The sequence below is a fragment of the Brachycentrus maculatus genome, unplaced genomic scaffold (assembly GCF_059751285.1).
Source record: "Brachycentrus maculatus isolate JH-2025_06_01 unplaced genomic scaffold, ASM5975128v1 h1tg000469l, whole genome shotgun sequence".
NCBI lineage: Eukaryota > Metazoa > Arthropoda > Insecta > Trichoptera > Brachycentridae > Brachycentrus > Brachycentrus maculatus.
Genome location: NW_028281216.1, coordinates 1,229,057 through 1,255,962, shown reverse-complemented (window position 1 = coordinate 1,255,962; position 26,906 = coordinate 1,229,057). Strand labels below are relative to the sequence as shown.

Below are 26,906 nucleotides of genomic sequence, written 5' to 3'. Positions count from 1 at the left end.
GGATTCTAGATTACATTTTTTTTTGTATGTGATAATAACAACTGTTGATGAGAATATATTTTTTTATCACAGGAATAACCCGCAAAGCGTCTATTTTAGATGCTTGTCTGCAGGTAAGATAGTAAGGATAGGGAAGGTAAATGTGAAAAATACCCAGACCAATTGAAAATAAATCCCTCTTGAATTCATTTTGCAATTGGCAGGAATCGAACTCAACTACACCTCAGCCTGTCTATCTGTACATAGTTCTCGAAACTAGTCGTGTTTACATTAAAAAACTCAAAAAAAAAGACTTAAATATTCCATAAATAAGATATTCCGGCTTCTTCTCGAGATATGTCTGAAAGACTTGAGTTTTCATCCTTTACACATGAATAATTTAAACAATGTTAAATTTCCAATTTTACCTCCTGTGTGTGTTCTCTTCCATTCCAGCATGCGAGACTGTGTGGACATAGACGAGTGCATCGAGCGGCCCGGCGTCTGCTCCAACGGGGACTGCCGCAACCTGCAGGGCTCCTTCCAGTGCATCTGCCGCGCGGGCTACTTCCTCACCCCGCAGAAGGACAACTGCTTGGATGTGGATGAATGCCAGCGCCACCAGAACGTCTGCAAGAACGGCACCTGCGTCAACACGGCCGGCAGCTACAAATGCCACTGTCACGACGGATTCAAACTCAGCCCAAATAACGATTGCATTGGTAAGATCAACTTGTTTATTTCTCATGTATGTACATATTAGATTGTAAGTAAGAAAAAAAATAGTATTTTATAATACTAAAAAAATAGTCTGCCTCCTTAGTGTAATGGTCAGCACGCTCGGCCATCATTCTAGAGGTCCCGGGTTCGATTTCCAGGGGGGGTCAAATAAATATAAGTGATATTTTCACTCTAATATTTATTCAATACTGCCTCGGACTGGTACTTGAAGCGGAGGGCTGATCACCTTTCCTTCATGTTTTAAAATCAAGATAAGACTGTGTTTATAGGATGCAGTACCCTATGCACCATCGGGTGCGGATGAGGGTATGAAGAGAAGGAGAATATTTTATAACACATACTGGTTAATGCAAGTGTAAACCTGTTTGTATTATTTATAATTTTTTCCTTGGGCCCTCTTTGCACCAAAATGGTGCTAGTGCACTGAATTGAATGGATTTGGTATTAACTTAATGGTTAACAGGGACTAAATAAAATTGTTTATGTGACATTCAGTGATAATGAAGTACTTTCTGAGATGAATTTAACATCCAGTACCTATTTTGTTTGTATTCTAACACGACAACAATTCATGAGTTGGGAGAGATTCTATGCTTATAAATTTAACAGGCACGTTCCGCCCATACATGCTGTAGATGCGCATTCCGCATTCTTTGAAATTATGTGCACAACATATACCTATCAACTAAAAAATACCATCATGTTTTTTAAAAAAATTTATCAACATCCCTTCCTGAATATTCATCGCACGCCTCTGACCTACAGGTATTTTTGCCCGAAAAACATTTACCAAATTCCATTCTGCGGATATTCTAGAAGAATATACTGAAAGTCTATACTCAACATTTTTGCGAAATAACTTTTCCAAAAACATGTTGATTTTATATAAACGCAACCTATAGTGATGTACCATTAAAATATTTCAGATGTGGATGAGTGCCGAGTGATGCCATTCCTGTGCAGGAATGGAAGGTGCCGCAACACGGTGGGTGGATTCTTCTGCGAGTGTGCCGCCGGCTATGTCCTCACCGAAGATGGACAGCACTGCCGAGATGTTGATGAGTGCAAAGAGGTATATGTTTGCTTATAAAATGAGAGCCTATTTTCACAACTTTTTCCTTCTTTTGACCCTTATCCACACCTAATGGTGCATGGGCAGTATTTTTTTTATTGTTACTTATATAAAGGCAAGGTCCTCCTGCGCTTCAGGGACTAGTCTAAAAAAAAAAACTAACTAACCATCACGCCGCTTCCCCGCAGGGGTAGGCAGAGAGAATAGAGCGCCACACCACTCTGTCCTTGCAAACATTCTTCGCCTCTTCCACGTTCATGCATCTCCTCATACATACCCGCCGATTGTTACGACTCCTAACCTGACCACTTTCAAGTATTTGGCATACCTGATCGTGCCATGTTTTTCTCGGTCTTCCTCTGCTTCTTTTCCCGCTAACATTCGCCTCATAAATTTGTTTTACCGTTCTTTCCTCACTCATTCGTTCTACATGTCCAAACCATCTCAACACACCTAGTCTAGGGTAGTATTAAATAAATATTAGGCTGTAAAATCAATAATATTTATTTTCATTCTCCCCTGGAAATCGAACCCGGGACCTACAGCACGGTAGCTAAACACGCTAACCATTACACCACGGGGACGGAAAAACAATGTATTATAGGTTACATATGTGTAGAAGCACATTATGCTCACAGGTGATGAAAAATGCCCACACCAAAGCTACTATCACCAGAATTTTTTTTATAGGCCTAAAGATATTGTTTCAAAGAAAATATGCCCACCAATATAAGCATATTTTTAAAAAGAAGTTAAATGAAATAAACATTTTTATATTAGGTATTTGTAATGGGTAGATTATTTTGCCTATAATTTCGCTAAATACCGATATTCCATATACAAAAAAACTATAATTAATGACAATAAAACCTCTCTCTGAGACTCTATGTAACTTGATATGTAACGGAGGCTGATCATAGATGCTGTAAAATATTACTCTCGAGCCCTTGATCAGTACACTCAAACCTGTCTCTTCTTCCCCTGAACCAGTCTCCCGGGCTGTGCCCGCACCCCGGGCGCTGCCAGAACACAATGGGCAGCCACACATGCTCATGCCCGCCAGGCCACCGCCTGGACGGCAGCAAGAAGCGCTGCGAGGACATCGACGAGTGCGCCGAGCGCGGCAACGTGTGCGAGGACGGCGAGTGCACCAACGTGGAGGGCGGCTTCACCTGCACCTGCCCCGACGGCTGGATCACCAGCCGCGACGGGATGAACTGCATCGACCAGCGCAAGGAGTACTGCTACAACGACTATGACAGGTGCGCCCATCATTTTTTTTCATTCCAAACCCTTATCCACACCCCAATGATGCATAGGGCACTGCATCATATAAACGCAGTGTAATCTTGATCGTTAACACATGAAGGAAAGGTAATCAGCCCTTCGCTTCAGGTACCAGTCCAGGGTAATATGGAATAAATATTGGAGTTAAAAAATCACTTATATTTATTTGACCCCCCTGGGAATCGAACCCGGGACCTCCAGAAGGGTAGCCGAGTGTGCTGACCATTACATTACGTAGGCAGACATCACAACATGTTAACCTTCCCCTCCCGGTGATATGTATTTACTACAACTTGACTTTAAAAATGAGAATATCAAAATAAAATATAAATAATAAATACGGACTCAGAATTTTCATATTCCTCCGTAATACTTTTACGTGTTACATAAACGTCTTATAATATAAAGTTATTTATTTACAGCGACGGAAATAAATAAATTGTAAAAAAATCGGAAATAGAATCACCAGTACGCAAACGTTTCTCAGGATATGCGTGCATGCCACACTTTTTGTGCACGCGCACGCGGTGTCATACTGTTTCTGATGACTTCATTTTAGGCGCACAATTCGTCGTTTGGGGTGGTCGTTACGTCGTTACGCTAGCTATGGCGGCTCATTGCGATGTATTTTTTTCCCATTTTTAGTTACTTACCAGAGCTAACGTTACAAAATTGATACATTTTAACTTCAACTATGGTTAATAAAAGAAACATTTAGGAATATTTCAATTTTTCCCTTTTGTAAATCACATTTTCATATGGTGTACAAAATACATATCACTGGTGCAAGCGGAAGTTATTAGCACCGTAAGGGAAGGGTTAAAGGTGGGGACTGACCAGAGCATTTTGTCGAGCAGCTCGCGGCGAGCATCCGACTATGGATGGAGCACTCGGATCGCTGTACTGACTATACGAATGCTCGCATCGTAACGCATCGTATGTTACGACGAAATGACTCTGGTCAGTCCCCACCTTAACAATTTCTAGACAACACTGTCTTTAGACTACTCCCGCAAGTATTATGTGGCATTCACATTAACACATTAACTACCAAAAGTACCGACTAGTCGGCTTTTCGCTGCCAAACGTAAATGACCAAACACTGATTGGTCGGTTTTTCTACCCTACGTACTGGAAATAATTCTCATAAAAACGTAATATTTCTAGAATGAATCACAATAAGAGACTTTTTGCTTATAATTTGAACTGCCACTTGTTAAATCACAAATATTATTTTACGACCTCGAGTAAGGGCTATCTTTTGTCGTGAGTATTCATTGAAAAAATCATGATAATCGAACAATTGGTACAGAAATTGTGAACGTTTTTGTTAAAATGTACATTTTTTGCTAGTATGTAGTACAAATTTGCATTGTATTCGAGGAAAATCTTCAAAGAAATCGTAAATAAACAAAGTGTTAGATGATTATCAGGTCCTTTCATTAAGCCATTCCAATGAAACTGTTCCAAGATAAGATGTTATTTAATCACTATATCGTAGTCGTACAGGAGAAAGTGACCAACTAACAAAACGTAAAATGTTCTGGAGTGCCATGTTAGTCATTTTTGCTTTGCAAGAAAATAAACATCAATGCAGTTAGTAATTTTTAACAAGTCAATATATGTATTTTACTTCCAAATTAAAAATCCTTTGGGTTTTTTTAGGGCAGTATTAAGCTAGTAAGGTATCAAACAGTCAATGATCACGTTTTTGTAAAAAAATGCACTTGGTCACTTTCTCCTGTATGACTACGATATGTATGTATACTTTTTAAATATTGACATATTGTTTCCGAAAAACTCTTAAAAGCGTTTTTTACTTACTGTTGGTAGAGCGGGAGATGCTTATAAGCGTTCTATTTACTTACTTTTTGTAGAGCGCAAGTGACACAAAAAAACACTAAAAAATATCTTTTACATTGTTAGTACAGAGTGGGAGATGCTTATAAGCATTTTATTTGCTTACTTTTGGTAGAGCGCGAGCGATGCCAAAAAATATTGCACAGATGTGACTTGGTTTTGCAGTTACTTGAGATTAGTATACTGAGGGTCGGGCGGCAGACTGTCTGGGTATAATTAGAGTCAGGGTTGATGAAAAGCCCGCCCGACAATGTGTTAACATGAAGAAACTCTTGTTCCCCATTTGAAGAATGTTTTCCTTTACAGACGGCAATGCAAAGAACCTCGGCCAAAAATATTGTCCATGCGTCACTGTTGCTGTACTCACGGCGCAGCGTGGGGAAGGTACTGTCAAGTTTGTCCCCAGCGTGGATCTGGTAAATCACTCATATCTACTATCATAATGAAATATTTAGTTGTACATGCTGTTTGCAATTGTTCCAAACCATAAGAAAATACATGATACCGAAGATTTAGAATCTTAGATTATTACTAATTCTAAATTATAAAGATTATATGAAAATTAATACGAAAAAAGTTGTTTTTTCTTCTTTTTATGGCTGCGAACCAAAAATTAATCAGTATTAACATTATGTGTGAAGGTCCTCACCAAAACGTTACATTTCCATTATGATTTTAAGTAATTAGGAATTCTAGCTTGTAAAATTGTTACATTTTGGTGCGATTTAACGATTTCATATTTACAACATTTTGAGTGTGTCCAAATACTTGTTCACAAAATCTGGATTATCTCCAATTTGATGAGATGTCAAAAAATAATATGAAAATAACTCCTGTAATTGGAGATAATCCAGATTTTGTGAACAAGTATTTGGACACACTCAAAATGTTGTAAATAAATTATCTGGTCAAATTATAAGCTTAAATATTAAAAATGAAAATGGTATTTTCTGGCCTCACATACCAATATAAGAGTTTCTGCTTAGTAAAAAGCTTCTTTACATCTCACCAATAGATGTCTCTAGTGAAGTTCTAGTGATTCGAGAACAAGGTTTCTAAATTGGTTCATATATATAGAACTTCCAAGAATTTGAGTAGTGTGGTTGTCAATAATGGGTAGAATTGGTGAATGTTACACGTGTGTAAAGTGATCACTTAAACCAGCCTATGACGGTCGTCAGCCCCGTAAATGCCCAGACTTCCATATTCTTCTTCATCTTTGATGAGATGTCAAAAAATAATACATTTCATATTGTTTTAAAACAGGATTGGTGACGTTTTGTCGCAACTTAAATTAAGATTTCGATAGAAACAGAACAGATTTGCATTCAAAGGATTTTTTGTGCAATGTTGGAAATTTTTTGTTCAACCTCATACATATTTTTTTTTATTTGATAAACTGCTTGCACATAATAAAATGTATATTGACAGGCTTATTGTATTGAAATACTAGAGCATAAATCCACTTTAAAATTAAGTTGTATTTCTGAAAAAACTATTATTTTTTTGCATTAAGCTTTTGAGTACTCTATATATGTTCTCTTTTTTGTGTTTGTCATAGATGTTTTATATTTGTTTTAGAGGAATTCCAGAAACTGTGTCCCGGCGGGTTCGGCCACGAGAGTATCGGTGTGGACATCAACGAGTGCGCTGTCAACCCGGGCATCTGTCGCGGAGGCGGTGTGTGCATAAACACTGATGGCTCCTTCCGCTGCGAGTGCCCACCTGGATACGTTCTAGATGCTTCCGGTGAGCACATTAGCAAGACCTATTAGCAAGAAGTAAACATTTATTGCGTTTGTTTGTTATGCATAAACATTTGTTTATGCAAAGACAAATTAGTGTGGCGCCGTATTCTCTCTCTCTCTCTCCTACTTCTTCTTCTAACCCTTATCCCCACCCAATGGTGCATAGGGCACTGCATCATAAAAATGCAGTGTTATCTTGATTGCAAACACATGAAGGAAAGGTGATCAGACCTCCGCTTCAGGTACCAGTCCAGGGTAATATTAAATAAATATTAGATATAAAAATCACTTATAATTATTAAACGCCAACCTGGGAATCGAACCCGGAACCTCCAATACGGTAGCCAAGCGTGCTGACCACTACACCGCGGAGGCGGACCTTTCTCTCTCTACCCCTGTGGAAAGGGATGATTAGTTAGTTAGTAATTGATATTTTTTGATTTGATTTATACATTAATTTTTGGTCTTCCTCTAGATGCCTTTCGAAAAGATCCATGGCAATTGCCTGGTTTCCAATATGTTCAAGTTTTCTACGTCCTATGTGTCCATACCATCTCAATTGCTTTTCCTCTATCTAACTATTGATATCAGTTACACTCAGGCTTCCACAAATACATGAACTCTTTATTTTATATCTAAGGGACACTCAGAGATAAAATAAAAAATGACCACATACAAACATACATTTAAAAATTGATGGATCTCAAAAATTTGTTCTAAACATTTTAATTGTTATGTAAGTGTAAATTATGATTCTATGTAAATATTTTCTAGGTACCAACTGTATTGATGATAATGAATGTGTGTCAAGTCGTAACATATGCGGAAATGGCACCTGCACCAATATCGAAGGATCGTTTGAGTGCCAGTGTAGTCCTGGCTACACCCCCGGACCTTTCCAGGTATATATACTTCTTACACAACATATATGCACATTTGTGGGCTTATCCTAAGAGGCAATATAGTTTATTGTCGAGGGGGGAGAGGTAAAGGAACCAAAAAATGGATGATATGATAATCAGGGCTCCTAGGATGTATTGTAATGTTTTGGGCATTTCTTGAAGGTCATCCGAGATGTGCATTTTTCTCATGACAAAGTAATTCATTCCATAGTGTTGCCGCTTGAACAAATTATGAAATTTCTGAAGAATGATGTGTTATAAGAACTTTGAATTAAATTTAAAAAAATTAAATTTTAATACTTTATTTGCTATGGCAACACTGCAATTTTGTGTTTTGTTTAAATTCAATTTGTTGTGATATGCGCCGTGGCATAGTTGGGTAAATGCTCCACCATGAAACTTGTGTTGCTGGTTCAATTCCTGCCAATTGCAAAATCAATTCAATAAATGTTTATTTTCAATTGGTCTGGGTGTTTGTGATGTATTTTTCACATCTACCTTCCTATCCTACTTGCAGACAAGCCTCTAAGAATAGAGGTTTAAAAAGTTATACCTTTTTTTAAAATTGTGCAAATTTTCCTTGTAAGTCTTTACTTAGTTAGCTAAAATACTTGATCTATTAAAATATTTGATCACTTTCGCAGACATGTGAAGATATCAACGAATGCAGAGAAATGGGCAATCACTGCGCTTTCCGCTGTCATAATGTTCCCGGATCCTTCAGGTGTACATGTCCTTACGGCTATGCCCTCGCCCCCGATGGTATTCACTGCCAAGGTATTTCAACAATGTCTAGCTGAACACATCAACAGAAACGTCAATTAAGTAATGTGTGTATTCATTTGTTAATTTTTCTCTTTTCGTTGACAGATGTAAATGAATGCCAGACACCGGCAAACAACTGCAAATACCAATGCAAGAATCTTGTTGGATCTTTTATGTGTATTTGTCCAGAGGGCTTCACGCAGGTACGCATATTTACAATTTTAATGTCCTCACTGGGTTTTCCTGTGTCGAGGGCATATTTAACAATTTTTGTGCAATTAGTATTTGTTAGTTATTAGTTTATCACGAGTCACGCAATTATATATGATATAGCCGAATGACATAATCTATTTGATAGTCACTCGCTTCCATAATTCAATTTTTAATAGCTATTTTATCGATAGTTGTATTATCTAATGATTTTATGAATAATAGCAGTAAGTTATAGACCTATATTTCAAAACATGCAAAATTCCTTGAAAAAACATGATATACTTTTTATTTCATTTGATGTGTTTTTGCATTTTTCATCTTGTGGAACATATCATGAATGTTTACATATTTCAATATATTTTTTTAATATATTTAACCTCAAGGGACTAACTCATACAATCAGGAAAAAGCTAGTACAAGTACAGATAAACAACCCTAAATTCAGACTTTTATTTATCAAATGACGTTTTATAGCATTAGCTATTAGCTTAGATTGTTGTAGCATTGTAAATGTCATAATCATCAGTTTTATTCGCTATTTTTCAATATAACTTTCAATATTTGATTCCTGTCTTTGATGCAATATGTAACACTGGACAAAGTATTTAATATGTTTTATAATTAAATGCTTTTCAGGTTGGCATGACTGACGAGTGCCAGGATGTGAACGAGTGCGCGCTGAATAGTGACTTGTGCCGAGACGGTATATGTATTAACACAGAAGGAGGTTACACATGCGAGTGCAGTGCCGGATTCGAACTCAGCTATGATGCCAAATCCTGCCTAGGTAATTATGATAAATTTATCCATTCCCTTGAAAGAAGGACTTCTTTGAGGTTGGAAGAAATACATTGGTTTCAAACTATATACAACAATTACATAAATATATTTGGCTCAGGTAAAAAAATACAGAGAAGTTAGGAATACTATTTTCCCGAGGAGCACTCGGGCTCATCATTACAATGCAAACTCTTTGTCTGAGTTAGGTTCAGGCTAAACTGTGAACTGATCAAGCAATCATAACCGTTAACCTAGCCTATTATAACTTTAAAGCCTATTACAACCTAGCATAACTTTTGTATTATAAGAGCAACTTACTCCATAGTTTTTGTAATCTCAAGAATAATATTAAAGAAAATTTTCCCTTTTTTATTTTTATAATTTCAAATCGTTAAATGTTTCAAAATATTGTTTTTGATAAAAAGCACAAGAAGTCTCCACCGCAAATTCTATGTACTCATATTTCAGGATGTCAAATTTTTGTCTGCTAGTGACATGTTATTTCTTTCACTTTAATAAGTGTGGTATTACCACAAGGAGAGAGCGAGACAATTAGATTACTCCGCTTTCGTTTGATCCGATTTCTGGCCAGTTGTCTAGTTTAGTCAGTCGCTGCGTGTCAATGCGCTGATGGAATCTATGACTCTGTTACTCTGAGTTATGAGTTGCGTAATACAACTTCCATACAAATATGAAGTGGGGTTTTTGGTACCCTGCTTTGGATTCCGTGTAATTTTTGGATGATAAGTACAGGAAAGGTCTGATCTCCAAAGCTGTCACAAGGTTAGATTGAAATTGTTTCTTTTTTTGGGTTCAACAGACAGACGTCTGGGCATCTGCTACCGCCACCTGTCGGGCGGGCGCTGCCTGGCGCCCCCGCTGTCGTCGGGCGGGCAGACCCCCTCGACGCGCGCGTCGTGCTGCTGCTCCACGGGTGAGGCGTGGGGCCCGCGCTGCGAGCGCTGTCCCCCGCAAGACTCCCAGCAGTACCGGGAGATGTGCCTGTCCCAGGGGCTGACCATCGATGGCCAGGGTGAGCACTTTATTTTCACTCTCACTCTGTACATTATCTTTAGAACTATTTACCTTATTTCGCTTATTTTGCTGCTTATTCTATTTCTATACAAGATCCCGCTGTATGGTAAAATCTTGGATAAACAATAAAACAAATTGCATAAGGAAAATTATATCGCCCAGAAAACAAGCTAGGTTTTTTTTTCAAGGATTTTCAAGATTCTTACTTACTTATAACCCTTATCTGCACCCAATGGTGCATAGGGCACTGCATTGAATTGACGCAGTGTTATCTTGATCATTACTTACATGAAGGCAAGGTGATCACTTTTGCGCTTCAGGAACCAGTCCAGGGTAATATTAAATAAATATTTTCAGTGTAAAATCACTAATATTTATTTTCACCCCTCCTGGGAATCGAACCCGGGACCTCCAGCACGGTAGCTAAACACGCTGACCATTACACCACGGAGGCGGACAAATTGTAATTGTTTTCACTTACTATAATTTTTTATAATTGTGCAATTAAGCATGACGTTTTTTTCATCAACCCTGGCCCTAATTAGTATGCTAATTAGGGTCGTATACTAATCACAAGTAACGGCAAACCCAATTCGGATCCGTACAATGTTTTTTGGCTTCTCTTGCTCTTTAAGCGTCTTCCGCTCTCTACCAACAGTATGTAAACAATGTTTGTAAGTCTTTCCCACAAACAATGTGTTTACATGCCCGCATAGCTCCTATGTTTTATATGGCTGTAAGATATGGCTCCTAACATGGGCCCAGAGCAGCTGTATACTCTGCATTGAGAATAGATGCCAGCGAAGAATTTTAGGCCTATGGCAATATGACTTCGTGATGAATGAGGAGTGAGACGCAGCAACCCATAGTCACAACTCGCTCACTCCTTTCAACAACGTCATATATAAAAAATCTTCATTTTTCAGTTGTGCATGTTTTCGGAATGCCCAGAAAATGTACTATATCCCAGCAAAAGTGGCACGTTTTTAACTTAATATTTACCCACTACAGGGTAGAAAGTGTTGTTTTTGCATTGTGAAGAAAAGGTATTGTTTAATTATTTTTTTAAATATACAAAATATTTTTCAAATGGAGAAAAAACCTTCAGGTTTTACCTAAAAATATCTGTTGCACAGTAAAAAGTTCAATAAGAGGCTTGATATTTATTTTTAAAACATTTAAAAACGATCTCCTGAAAAATCCAAGTTTTTATTATAAATGACGTTGTTGAAAGGAGTGAACGAACTGTGAACGAACGAACTGACAAGAAAAGGCAGTTCAGTTAGCCAGGCCATCTACTTTGCATGTCTTCCAAAAGCCTCTTTTACGAGGAGTTGTCTCTTTTACAAGGCATCAAGTTACTGTTGCCCAGGACATTCCCTAGCAGTTTTCTTCTGAACTTTGGCCAATAAAAGAGCCTGGAGGCAATTCAAATGCTCCACATAGAGAAAGGATATGGATGAACGAATAACATACTTAACTTATCTATTAATTTGATACTGTTTGTAACACAGACATAGACGAATGCCAGATGATGCCCGACATCTGCATGAATGGGCGCTGCATCAACACCATGGGATCCTACCGCTGCTCGTGCAGCAAGGGCTTCAAGGTGGACGCCAGCGGCACCCACTGCCGGGACATCAACGAGTGCCTCCTGCGCCCCTCCCCCTGCAAGTTCTCCTGCCAGAACACGGAGGGCTCCTTCATCTGCTCGTGTCCGCAGGGCTTTGAACTCAATCCAGGTGAAAATTGTATTACAAAATGTACTCAATTGAAAGTATAGAAAAGATGAATTAAATTTCTGAGTCCAAAACTATTAAAATTGTGTAATTTTTTTTAAAAAGGAATTTTATAAAACAAGGTTTATCTGCAGGTAGGATAGTAAGGATAGGGAAGGTAGATATGAGAAATACATCGCAAACACCTAGACTAATTAAAAATATATATATTTATATTGGTGGTTTTCGAACCCATGATACCAGTTTGTGGGAGAATTTCTGCCCAATTATGCCAAGGTGTCTTCAATAATTTATTATCATTAATCATTTTATATAATATTAGAATAAGGTTTTGCTACAAAACTGTTAATATTTTCATACAATTTGCTTTTCACTCAAAAATATATTTATAATCATTTACAAAAAATGTTATTAAAATCTAAATAAAGTAATTTTTTATCGTCCCATCGTCCTACTTTTTTGTATGTATATGTTGCCAAATGTCACGTCAATGACTGGTGAGAAAAATAAAACTAAATAAAATCTAATATAGTGTAATTTTTTTTTTTAACAGAAACATTGGTGTTCTTATTTTTATTTACAAAAATACTTCAATTTCATACTATTTCTGTGAGCCAAATCAGCTCATTATTGGAATTAGGTATCAAATTGTGGTAGAGTGGGTTCGAACCGAGAAACTCTGACTCAAGAGTCCGCGACACTAACCACGGGACCACAACCCGACACGTATATTTTATATCAACAATTTATGCTGAGGTTTTAAATATCTAATGTAGATTCATTTTAAGAAATTAAAATACTAAACAATGAGTTGGTTTTACAATATTTACAAGATGGAGTTGAGTGTAACATAAGTGACCGTGGAATGACTTTGAATGAATTTGCTCTTCTTGTGTCTAGCTGCAGACCATGTTTATGTAATGTATGTTACACTTTGGCAGATGGAGTGTCATGCACTGATATTGATGAGTGCTCACTGAACACACACACATGTCACCAGGAGTGTACAAACACAGAGGGATCATACGAGTGTGGATGCAGACTGGGCTACAAACAACATGGAGATACTTGTGTTGGTAAGAACAAAATTTTCATTAATTATTAACAAACGAATTAGCGAGCAGATGCTTTCAAAACAAAATCTCGACTTCGAACCTCCGAGATGAAGACTCTCCGATCCATATCCGGAAACACATTGCGAGACCGAGTAAAAAATACCGACATCCGGAGCATGTGTAAGGCGGAGGATATCGTGAGGTGGACGACAATGAAGGCGATACTGGAATAAACATATAAACAGAATGTCAGAAGACAGACTTCCACGTATCCCCCTTCAAGGTAACCCTGAAGGACGCAGACCCCCAAGCAGACCTCCGAAAAGATGGAAAGACAGCTGGGAGTCAACATCCCAAGAGCAACATGCGGAAGCACAAACAGATCCATAAGATCCACAAAAAGAAGATGAAGAAGAAGATAAACAAACAAATTAATATTAAAACAATCCGTACCATTGTTTACTACTCAGGCAATTGCCATGGGTCTTCCTCGAAAGACATCTAGAAGAAGATCAAAAAAATCATGGATGTTACAGAAAGATAACATGATTAGAAAGCATGGCCTAGGTGACATTATATATGATAGAAGGACCTACAACCTGAGGACGAGGAGAGCTGACCCCAACAGTCTACGAAGAAGATAATTTGGGATGGAGTTAGGTAGAAGAAGAATCAGTACTATTGTTATTGAAGTCTATAAAGAGGCATAAAGGAATAAGTTGTCTTCATTTAAAATGTGATGTCATCAAGTGTGACATCATGACCTTTTTAAAAAATAAAAAATTCCGGTATTTCCTTGTCTGAACCTTGCAATCTGCATTAACAACAACACAATTGATTGCATATGCATGTGACGAGAACTTAAGTTAGAAGTCGATGATACAATATATCGCCAACTTGGCAAAATGCAATTTTTCAAAAGGCAAATAATTTTTTTGTTTTATTTTTACAAATACAAAGAGAAATCAGAAATCCTTTTTCCTTCCAATTGCGAATAAAAGCCCTATCGTCCACGACCTTAAAAAAATATGAATTTCACATTATGACCTTTATGTGTTCTTTAAATGCTAAAATGATTCTTCCTCTCACCCTTATTCGCAACCAATGATGCGTAGGGCACTCCATCAAATTGTTGCTATGTTAATTTGATCGTTAATTATACAAAGGCAAGGTGATCAGTCTTACGCTTCAGGTAGTATTGAATAAATATTATAGTGAGAACACACTTCTATTTATTTTCACTCCCTTCGGAATCAAACCTAGGACCTCGAGTATGGTAGCCATATGCAGTAACCACTACACTATAGAGCGTTAATGTATACAAGCCATGTTAAAATGTTTTGTTTTGTTATTCCAGATGTGAATGAATGTGCTACTGATGTAGGATTATGCCCGTCACCCGGTAAATGCATCAATACGCTCGGCAGCTTCAAATGTGTTTGTCCGCGAGGTTTCAGAGTGGACGCCACGGGTATGTAATTCATTTAAAAGTAATTTGTATCTAATATGAGACAATTGAATGTCCCTCTTCATATTGGTGCTTTCTTTGTAGGAACCTACTGTACGGATCAAGACGAGTGCTTAGATGACTCGAAATGCGATGCAAACTGCCAGAATCTTGTTGGCGGCTATCGGTGTGGATGCCCCGAGGGTAAGTTTATCATATGTTTCTTCTTCCATACAGTATTGTATAGGGCAATTTATTGATTTATGTTTCACAAACAATGGAAAACACATTACATGAAATGAAATACATTGCAATACAAATCGTTTGAATGTTTTTCATCAATCAGATCAGAACACAACAAACTTACAGAATCAAGTAAAAGTACAGGTTAAATATATGTAATAAAATACCTAGGTACCTACCTATACATTTTATTAAGTACTTACAAATAGAACCTACATAAAACAGTTCTACCACCAGATGTCGCATGCGTCGCACAGAATAAAACAAAAGACTTCCGATAGAAAAAATATAATATTCTGAACTGTCAGAATCAGATAGATAGATAGATAGAAACATATTATAAAGATAAATTAAGAATAAACTTTAATTATAAACTTTAATTACAAAGCAACATTGTTTATTTTATTATTATACACCCACTTTACATATTATTTACACCCAATTTACAAAGAAAAATATTACCACGTTATATATATATAAACAAAGAATAGAAATTTGGTTGTAAAAAAAGAGTAATAATGATAAAAATCAATGAAAAAAAATAATAAAAAAGGAAGTAAAAATTAAAAGCTTCTAGCTTCCTCTACATGCCCTCCGGCTCTGATTGATCTGGTAGTGCCGATTTCGTTTTGGGCATCCTCGTTCTGTTCTCCCATTCACATTTGCCAAGAATCTTAATCTTAATTTCTTAATCATTCTCTCTTCATCCATTCGTTACACATGTCCGAACCACTTCATAGAACTATTCTTAATCTTTCCAATTATCCCTAAATCAGTCTAGCATTCCTTTTGTCTTCATATAATGTCTTCATATTTATATCAATTTATCCACACATCCGTCTAAAGAATCGCATTACCATAAAAGAAAGTTAAAAGATCAAAATGACTAGGACGTTAACAACTCATAGTTTACATCTCACCAATAGGTGTCTCTAGTGAAGTTCTAGTGATTCAAGAACAAGGTTTCTAAATTGGTTCATACATATATATAGAACTTCCGAGAATTTGAGTAGTGTGGTTGTCAATAATGGGTAGAATTGTAAAGTGGCCACTTAAACCAGCCGATGACGGTCGTCAGCCCCGTAAATGCCCAGACTTCCATATTCTTCTTCATCTTTGATGAGATGTCAAAAAATAATATGAAAATAACTCCTGTAATTGGAAATAATCCAGATTTTGTGAACAAGTATTTGGACACACTCAAAATGTTGTAAACTCATAGTCCATAGAGAATTGTAATTTTTTCTATGTTTTTAGGATATGTACCGCACCCATCCCAAAAGAAATGTATCGACGACAACGAGTGTTCATCGAATCCTTGCGACGGAATGGGCCACTGCTTTAATGTCCAGGGATCTTATCGCTGCGGATGTCCTGGTGGCTATCAGTTTGACAATCTTCACCAAGTCTGTCTACAGGTGAGAATGATGGAAGGCGGTTCATTATTACATACCAGATGGAGATACACAATGGAGTCCTGGTTCCAACCCTAATGTACAAGTGAAGCATAAAGTAGGCAAAACAAAGATGAAAGTATGTTTATTCATTGATTTGGCGTTTAATTTGTAGAACTCCATTTTAATTTATGTATGAATTTTAAATCAAACACAGATTTTTTATGAGTCCACTAAGTTGTATTTTATTAACAAAAACACATAAAAAATTAATACTGTGACAATTGTTTCACCTAGTTATGGGATTTTCAAACGAATGTATAGCTGTTTGCAATCAAAGGATAGATAATACTTAAACATTTAAAAAAACATAATTTAAAAAATAATGATAATAAGGAAGGCAAAGAAAAAAAGGAGTTTAGAGAAGGAGGTAGAGGGAAAAACTAAGGGGGGAGGTTTGATGAACAGTGAGGATTCGAATGATAAATAATTAATTACAAATGCCCTAACAAGGCAAAACAATTGTCACAATATTAATTTTTATGTGTTTTTGTTAATAAAATACAATTAAGTGGACTCAAAAAAAATCTGTGTTTGGTTTAAAATTAATACGTATGATGAAAGAAGACTGAATGCAGTTGAAATGCGATCCCTCAGACGAATGTGCAAACATCATACATTGTCAAAACAATGTATGATGTTTGAATGGTGAAATAAGGAAATAATACAAGGCTGAGATAACCATTATTAATAAAAGAATACAATGGAGTGTTGAGATGGTTTGAACATGTTGAACGAATGAGTGACGAAAGAACCAAAAAAAATTATGGTGCTATATGACCACCGCTCCATGATCAACTCTCGACTACCGTTCTGGAGGTCCTGGGTTTGATTCCCAAGGGGGGTAAAATAAATATAAGTGATTTTTTCACTGTAATATTTATTCAATAAGGAGGGAAAGAGAGGGAGAGGAAGATCCCCCACACGATGGACCAATCAAATTAAGGCAGCAGCAGGCACCTCAGTGGTTGAAGCGCTACGTGCAGCGCAGTCAAGGGATAACTGGAGAAGAGTCATTGCTTCTGCAAGGGTCACAACCCTCAGCAATGAGAAATAAGACGGAGAAGAAGAATTTATTCAATGCCCTGGAGTTTTACCTGAAGCGGAGGGCTGATCACCTTTCCTTCATTTGTAAAACGATCAAGATAACACTGTGTTTATATGAAGCAGTGCCCTATGCACCATTGGGGTGCTGATAAGGGTTTTATTAATTATTTTTATATTTATATGACCATATATCGACCGATAGTATAATATTTATTTTAATCCCCCCCCCCCTTGGGAATCCAACACGGGACTTCCAGTATGATAGCTAAATACGCTAACCATTACACCATGGAGGCGGATTGGTTAGTTGGTTAGTTAGATGGAGATATGACATATATTTTTATTTTGATGGCATATTTTCAGGTCAGTTCTGGTTGTGCCTCGAGCCCTTGTTTCTTCGGCTGCACATCTGTCGGCAACAGCGGCTTCCAATGCGGATGTCCACAAGGGTATCACGTTGTCGGTAAGATTATAATAGTACAATAATACGATAATGACGATATTGTTTAGCAGGTACGGATGACAATTTTTTTAATGTTTATTTTTTAGGACAAGGACACTGCTTGTCTACAATCGATGGTGCCTACGGGTCTGATGATATTGGCAATGTTCCCATTTACCCTATCCAGGAGGAAGGCAGCAGACGAGATCAAAAGATCATCTCTACCGAAGGTTGCTTCTCTTGCAAGGTAATGTGTCAAATGAATAGCTTTATTGTGAAATCAAACAAAATATCAAGGTCCTAATTTCAGAATTTATTTTATATATACAGACATATCGCTCAATCCTTTCAACAATGTCAAATATAAAAAAACTTGATTTTTCAGGAAATCGTTTTTAAAGTATAAGAATATAGTAAATGTATTAAAATAAATATCAAGCCACTTATTGAACTTTGTGCTGTGGAACGGATCTTTTTAGGAAAAACCTGAATGTTTTTTCTCCATTGGAAAAATATTTAGTATATTTAAAAAAATAATTAAACAATACCTTTTATGCAAAATGCAAAAACAACACTTTCTGCCCTGTAGCGGGTAAATACATATTAAGTTAAAAATATGCCGCTTTTGCTGGGATAGAGTACATTTTCTGGACATTCCAAAAACATGCACAACTAAAAATTGGCGATTTTTGATATTTGACTTTGTTGAAAGGAGTGAGCGATATCACCATTCAATACTATCGCTACTAACCCTTATTGTCATCCAATGGCGCATAGGGCACTGCGTCAAATTGTTTCAATGTTAACACATTGTTGTCGGGTGGTTTTTTTACATCAACCTCGACCCTTATTAGTAAACTAATTAGGGCCGTATACTTATCACAAGTAATCGCAAACCCAATTCTGATCTGTTAAATTTTTTTGACATCTAAGCAAATAGAACGGTTATTAGCGTCTTCCTCTCTACCAACAGTTTGTAAAAGGCGCTTTTAAGCGTTTCCCGCAAACAATGTGTTAACTATGTTTCGTATGACCAACAGGTTAGTGGTCGTCATCGCAGAGACTCTAAACATATTCATCACCAAAACTTGACTTCGGCTGCGGAGATATCTTCTGACATCATACAACTTCTGGAAGACGAAAAGAAGTTGTCTAACACTTCCGATGTCAGTGCCAATTATCCACCATTCATAAAGAATGCTCTTCGAAAGCGCAGAATGGATAAAGTACACCCAGAAGGTCAGAGGGTAGAAGGCAAGGAAAGAAGACGAAAGAGAGGTAAGAACTGAGACCAAAACATTGTTTATTTTGAAAAAAATTATGGCTGAAATTTTAATTTCAAATTAAAGAAACCAAATTTTAAAATAATTTCGCATAATAATCAGCAAATTTTAAGAAAAAAATACTCATTTTTCTTTTCCATAAAAATCCACAAAGATGTTTCAAAATAACGGACCGAGTTTTATCATTACTGATATCACCTCCTTTCTACCCTTGTGGTGGTGTATAGGGCACTCCATTAATTTGATGCAATTTTAAGTTGATTGTTAATCATATGAACACAAGGTGATCTATAGTCCTTACACTTTAGATACCAGTCAAGCATTGAAACGAATGTTGGAGTGAAAAAAAATATTATATTTAGAAGTTTTAAATAAATTATTAAAAAACCATTCTCTTTATTTGATTTAGATTTGTTTTTTTTTTTAATTTTTAATGTTTATTTGAAGAAATCATTTAAGTGCCAGAATTTTGAAAATTTTGCCTAATAGCATCGTTTTTAGGATCATTGTCATTGGCTTTAACGAGCGTTAATTGTAATGATTAAAGAAAACACTTCGTTTTTTACCACTTGAGTTTTATTATAGACTACATGTTTCAAAAGTTAAACTTCCATCATTCAGGTCTGTATAATAATATATATACAGACCTGAATGATGGAAGTTTAACTTCTGAAACATGTAGTCTATAATAAAACTGAAGTGGTAAAAAACGAAGTGTTTTCTTTAATCATTGTAACATGTCTTACCACAAAGTTAATGCCGAAACAATAAATAAAATAGCGTTTATTGTATTTCAAATATTTGAAAGTGGTCAGGTCAAGAGTCAGAATAATCAGCGAGTATGTATGATGTTTGCAAAGATAGATTGGTGTGGCATTTTATTCTCTCCGTTTACCTCCACGGAAAGCGGCATGATGTTTGATTAGTTTTTTTTTACTGCGTTTAATAAACTTATTTGTTTTTTTGAAGGTCCCGATGGAAAGCTAAGAAGAAAGAGGAACGGGAAGAAAAGGCAGCGAGATTTGGAACAAGAGTATGTTGTGGTGAAATTAGATGTCTCACAAACTAAACACAGAAGTGAGATTATCAAAATAAGACCTTCGGTGAAGGTAAAGAAACTTCCAATGCTGCTATTATTTTATTCACATTATTATTACTAATAAAATTATTTAATAGTTGCCGTATCGTATATCAAATCTGCGCTCTTAAAGTATGACATTTCTATATGTACTTTATTTTAAACATGTAAATACAATACCTTATTGGAATGTCAAAGTTCGATGCGATTGTAACACATTATATTTTTTATGTGTCCAAAAAATAAAATTAAAGAGATTCGTCATTTTACTGCTTAAGTCCCAATATATGATAAATGCCTGCTTAATTTTCTTTAAACGTAGGTAGCATTTGACGTAATTAAATTTTTTGCTTAAAACACCAGTTTTGTATTGAAAAAATAAATTTTTCTTCGAACTAAATACATAGTTTTTGAATCGAAAAAAATTGAAAGGTAAGGAGTTTATTTTTTCAATACATTGTGAGCAAAAAACCTTAACTCGAAAATATGCGATTTTGACCTAATGATGCATATTATAAAGATTTCAACGTTCTATAAACTGGCAAAATACACTAAGTAGTTTGAAATGTCATATTTATGTGCTTTTAAAAGTAAATTCAACTTTATGTTTAATACCAAGTATTTTATTCAGACTAAAAGCTTTATATAACAGGGATTATTCAAACAGGGATTTTAGAGTTAACGTTTTTTTGTCAGTATACCAACAATGTATTCTTGATAATAGTCAAATTCCAATATATATATTTGTTTTAAATGTGCTCGGAAAGACATCAAGCCCCTAGCGCAGCCGATTGCGTTCTGAAATTCAAATAGTCGAGATCTCAGCCTTGAGCGACAATATTTTTTTCCATTTTACCGACAAGCCTACTTGGTATTTGCAGAGTACGGAAATAGTTTACCGCATCACTAAAGGCAACGACCTGAAGAAGTTTGGTCTGGTGAAGAGGCACGGCATCTGGTCGCTGCACTTCCGGAAGAGGCTGAAGACCCCGGAGACGTTCCAGCTGGAGATCGAGGGTCGGGTGCCGAGAGCCGCCAACGCCACCTACGAGAAGCCGCTGAAGCTGTTCATCAACATCGAGGTCACACAACTACCCTTATAGAGGAACATCCATCTGATTATTTCTAATAATTATTATGTTGATTATTTTTATCCCAGCTCCGTGATTTCAACATCCCCACTTTCAAGGAATTTAACAATACTTATGGAATTAGCCACTTAACCTTTCTGGGAGTACAAAAATTGATGTCTGACTTCTCTGAGGAATGAGGTCTTTTTACATCATGTGTATTATGAAGATAGAAATTATGCAACAAAAAAAATAAACTCACCATCCCTAGGTTTTCTTTTATGACAAAAGTACATACCAATATCCGCAGATGTCATTGTTATACAACTTACATGATACCAAGTGACATACTGACTTTGACGTTCATTAACGTCGATACTCCTTTGAGGAAAATTCGCACCGACACTCATTTACGTCCTTACTCCCGGAAAGGTTAATGAGTACATATTTATGATTAATATTGACTGTTTGTAAAAAGATGAGACACTTTAATCTACTAAATCCACAAAATAAAAATAAAGACTCTATTCCAATATATTTTAACAGTAAAAATTTAATAGCACTTTCTAATTATTCTATTTTATGTCAAATAAATTATACATTTCCGGTTTTTTGGAAAGCAATTATTTTGATCAAAGATCTTATTTATTTAAAATATAATCAAATTTAGAAAGAGAGTCTGTACTTTTTCAGTCGCTACCTTGCACTGTTTATTGCATTTTCTGCTCCACCGTGTTTTTTTTATTATCTGAATATTCATTTATTGCTAAAATTTTAATTTCATCAAAACTACAAGTTACTTATTTAAATCATAGCTATGAGCTATCAGTGTTTGGATACAAAGTTAATATACATTGTAATGTGAATATGTAAAGGCTACTTTATTTTATAATTCAAATATGGCCTAAACATATATTGTATGAAGTGTTTTATCTTTTTTAAATAGTCGATACATCAATAAAATCTGAATGTTTATAAAAATAATATATCAATGATCCACATTATGTTTTAAAAATATTAATAACCAACTGTTAACTAAATAAAATATCATTTTTTCCCTCTACTTATCATAATTTCTTCAAATAACTTAAGTAATGTCAATTTATTTTATGTCAAAAATAAAGGTTTACAACAATGAGTAAGGTTTTAAAGAGTGATTATGTGTTCACAAGCGTTATCTGTTACAATATTAAAATCTGATATTGATCACTGTCAATACACCTAACACAGACAATTAAATTGATAAATACCCGGAAATGATTCAATATCTTATTTGGTTTATCACAATTAAGAAGCGTTATGGGAATTTAAATGAAAAGATTACATTAAAACTAACATACATTATGTATCAACATTTGATTCATCGAATTAACGTTTCAATGGTGTGAAATCTGATAATCAGGAGAACATATTCTCAATCTTAAATTTACAATTTCGCTGAGCCATTTGATCAGTATGGATCAACGGCTCGCATAAGATCGAATATATAATATCGACTTGCATTTATGCTAGAGATTCTATAGAAAGTGCGCTTGAAGCTGCTTGATAGACATTCAATGCATCTCGGTGCTATCTTATTTACTAGGTTGTTTGAAAATGATTTTAATATTTTTTTAAATCTCACAGAGTAGAGTTTTTTGATCTGTATGTGCCATTTGAAGTAATGGCTGTAAGTAATGAACCGATAACCATTTTACTAGCGATTTGTAGTTTTTAAGTACAACTAATCATATGTGTGTATAATTTTAAACATAATTCTACTGCCATATTTTAATTTATTTTTGTTTTCTCGAGTTGGATCGAATGTTTAATAAGTATTTTTTTATCCTGAGATTCTACAACGCACACTTATTATATTTTGCACAGTGGGGAATCATCACTAAAAGTCAACGTAACTTTTTAAAAGTTACTATATGTGCAGCACCGTGGCGTAGTTGGGTAGACGCTCGACTGCGAAACCGGCATCGCGTGTTCGATTCCCACCAGTTACAAAATAAATTCAAGAAATATTTATTTTCAATTGGTCTGGGTGTTTGTGTTGTATTTTTCACATTTGCCTTCACTATCCGTACTATTCTACCTGCAGACAAGACTTTGATAGAGGCTTTGCGGGTTATTCCTTTTAAAATTAAAAAAATATATGAATAACTGTGCGAATAAATGTAAGCGCAGTTTAACACTCCCTCAATTTGGAGCGGAGCAAAAAACAAAATATACAATTTCGTTGTTTAATAATGATTTTTAAAAGGTTACTTTATTTTTAAAACTTTGAGAACTGGGAATAAGATCTTGAGGGAAGGAAATATCTATATATTTTTAAATAGCATATCATTTTAGCAATTGAACTTTGATTGCATACAATAACTACAATTATGTATGAGAGCAATTTCTTTATAGAGTCAAAATATTTAAAAAATCAAAGCAAATTTATATTGAAAATGTAATACAGGAGAAATAATGTTTCTACATACATAGTATGTTTTATCAGTTATTAAAAATATATATTTCTCAGTTAACGATAAATACAAATATTGTTTTATTACAGTGGAAAAATGGCAACTAATTAATAGAGTATTTAGTTACATAGATTTACTTTAGATTAGATTTATTTCAGTATTTCAGTGCATATGTCAAGATGTTAAAAATTCCATAAAAGCTTTGTTTTCAGTCTATTCAAGTAAATAAATGTTTTATGAATAATAATGTATATTAAGCTATTTCTTTTCAATCATATTTATAATATTAGGTATTATAAATAAATATTAATGAAAGTATGTTTGTTAAACTCAGGGGAACATTGTTTTGTAATTTAAACTCTTTTTTAAAACATTTTTAAGTGCAGATTTAGTATTTTCAATATCGTTACTTATCATAAACAGTGAAATTTTGCTATATCACCTTTATGAAATTTACATATTTTATTCTTTAAAATTGATGGAAATATTGTAAGCTCTGTCTAAAAAAATAATCAAAACGATTTTAATCATTGGAGTTTTAGATATTTTATTTTAATATGATTTTTTATTGTAAGTTAAATATGTATATTATTCTGATTATGTATTTGTTTTAAGTAATAATATTTTGCCATTTTAAAAGCCTCAACACAAGAAAATTTGGAACTTTACTTACCCTTACTTAGTTTTTATTCAATTCCTTGATTTATACAATTTCTCTTGATAAACCTTTTCATACTTACCCCTATATGCACTATGCTACTTTATTTGGTATTTTGAATCCTTTTATTGCTATGTAACAGATATGTTTGGAAATCAAACACTGCCATTAAAACTATTTTTGTGTTTTTTCATTTTATTTTAATTATTATTTCTCAATCTCTTGGTAGTGTATAATTTATGGTAAGAAATAGTTTTATTTAAGTTTTAAAAAATTATAAGTTGTACAAAGTTAGGAATTCATTGTTCCACCTGTATCGATACAAAATTGAGTAATAACAAAAAGTATTTGAAATTTTCTGTCTTTTATTTATCTCCTAAGAGCAATTTTCCAAGGAAGTAAGTCATCATCAACTAGGAAAACATGTTTGCCGGAATAAGCTGACACCCTAACTCTTCCTGTTGGATGTAGTTAGCCAGGGTATCTAGCCATATGGTATTTGATTGCGTAAACTTCTTTCATTATGATTTGTAAAGCCACATTATTAAAATTTGGAATTATGTACATGTATATTTAAAAAAAAAACAAATAAATACCATTCTTTACCTTTTTTTTCGCCACTGAAATAATCTTCTTCTTCTTCAAACCCTCATCCAAACCCGTTGGTGCATAGGGCACTGCATCATATAAACACAGTGTTATCTTGATCATCAACACATGAAGGAAAGGTGATCAGCCCTCCGCTTTAGGTACCAGTCCACGGTAATATTGAATAAATATTACGGTGAAAATATCACTTATATTTATTTGATCCACTGAGAATCTAACCCGGGACCTCCAGCACGATAGCTAAACACATTGACCATTATACCACGGAGGTTGACATAATAAAATAATATTAGATGATAATTATTTTTTTATTTTTTTGGATAGAAATTTACAAGGCTTTTTTTAAAACCCGAGTGAGATTTCAAATGGATAAAAAAAAATAAAACACCAAATTATGCTAGTAACATATATTTATTTTCTTTTATTACAACTGGAATGGAATTTAATAGTATAATAAATCGAAACATTAGGAAGGAATAAGACGTCCCATACATCCACAGCTTACTGGATAAGTAGTCTACTATTTACATATATAATTAACTTAATCTATAATATCAAAGTCATCGCTATATCTAGGTCTATTTACAATACAATGGCGACAAGAATTGTTCACCAAAATGTACACAATAAGATGCACCGCATCTATTCATAAGTACACACTTATAAGTGTGATATATCTAGCTAGAACATAATACTGGATTTCAGCGTCAATTCAGAAATATCAAATCAAGGCATATTTTTCTCTATACATAGTTTACATATTAAAAACTAAAATACAAGTGCTCCTCAAATTTATATGTTTCATTAATTGATTCAACAGTCACTTTGTGGTAAAATCTATCCATTTTTAATTTAAGTTTTATATAATAAATATAAAACCCTTACCGCACCCCAATGGTGCATAGGGCACTGCTTCATATAAACGCAGTGTTATCTCGATCGTTTACACATGAAGGAAAGGTGATCAGCCCTCCACTTCAGGTACCAGTCCAGTGTAATATTGAATAAATATTAGAGTGAAAAAATCACTTATATTTATAAAACCCCCCTGGGAATCGAACCCGGGACCCCCAGAACGGTAGCCGAGCATGCTGACTATTACACTACGGAGGCGGACTATTAATTTTAGTTTTACTCAGTTAATACCACTATTTCTTCAAATCTATTGTGACGCGTGTTTCGATGCGTTCTGCATTTTATAGTTGGGTGTTTGGAACGTTGAAGGATAAAGAGGAGGTGGGAGCTGGCTGTCTCTTATTTTTATTTTTTTATTTAATTATCAATACAATTTTTAATTTTTCATACCTTCAACGTCTCAAGAAACCAAATCTAAAATTTAGAATTAGCTTTACATACGGTGTTTAAAAATTATGCGTAATGCATCGAAACATGTTTCAATAGATTTTAAGAAATAGTGGTATTTACTAAGTAAAACTTTAATTAAAAATTTATAAGTTTCTTTATTTCATTCATTTCAAGAATTTTATTAAACTGTTAAAAATTTATCATTGTTTGTATCAAACGCTGGATACTTTTTGTTAAATTTTCATGCCCCGGAAATTAATAATGTTAAATAAATGTCAAAATTTAAATAAACTAATCTAAAATGGTGATCTAAATCACACCAGCTTCGACTTTTGACCTTTTTTACATATTTTTACTTGAGAGTATTTCGTAGCCTTTTCAATTATTACCAAGGAATTTGAATGTGATTGAATTTTAATTAATATAATATAATGAATAAAGTAATTGAATGACCAATAGGTTTAAATTGATCAGTTGAAAAAAGCATAAGATATTCATTCGAACCCTTATCCGCACCGCAATAGTGCATAGGGCACTGCATCATATAAACGCAGTGTTATCTTGATCGTTAACACACAAAGGAAGGTGATCAGCCCTCCGCTTCAGGCACCAGTCCAGGGTAATATTGAACAAAT

The 26,906-nt window shown here is 34.9% G+C and overlaps 1 protein-coding gene across 1 annotated transcript in view; it reads left to right on the top strand.

Moving 5' to 3' along the window:
* LOC148302280 (fibrillin-2-like) overlaps window positions 1–21,763 on the top strand; it is a 121,445-nt gene extending 99,682 nt beyond the window's left edge. Inside the window, exons 34-53 of the mRNA XM_088271860.1 lie at window positions 436–701; window positions 1,647–1,792; window positions 2,783–3,054; window positions 5,246–5,355; window positions 6,521–6,688; window positions 7,462–7,589; window positions 8,234–8,366; window positions 8,460–8,557; window positions 9,204–9,354; window positions 10,168–10,380; window positions 11,897–12,127; window positions 13,066–13,200; window positions 14,537–14,650; window positions 14,732–14,830; window positions 16,127–16,287; window positions 17,734–17,833; window positions 17,920–18,059; window positions 18,853–19,090; window positions 20,065–20,204; window positions 21,055–21,763. Coding sequence (XP_088127986.1) covers window positions 436–701; window positions 1,647–1,792; window positions 2,783–3,054; window positions 5,246–5,355; window positions 6,521–6,688; window positions 7,462–7,589; window positions 8,234–8,366; window positions 8,460–8,557; window positions 9,204–9,354; window positions 10,168–10,380; window positions 11,897–12,127; window positions 13,066–13,200; window positions 14,537–14,650; window positions 14,732–14,830; window positions 16,127–16,287; window positions 17,734–17,833; window positions 17,920–18,059; window positions 18,853–19,090; window positions 20,065–20,204; window positions 21,055–21,276 — 3,265 coding nt within the window. The 3' untranslated portion in view covers window positions 21,277–21,763. The remainder of the gene's footprint in view (window positions 1–435; window positions 702–1,646; window positions 1,793–2,782; window positions 3,055–5,245; window positions 5,356–6,520; window positions 6,689–7,461; window positions 7,590–8,233; window positions 8,367–8,459; window positions 8,558–9,203; window positions 9,355–10,167; window positions 10,381–11,896; window positions 12,128–13,065; window positions 13,201–14,536; window positions 14,651–14,731; window positions 14,831–16,126; window positions 16,288–17,733; window positions 17,834–17,919; window positions 18,060–18,852; window positions 19,091–20,064; window positions 20,205–21,054) is intronic.
* Window positions 21,764–26,906: the final 5,143 nt, after the last annotated feature.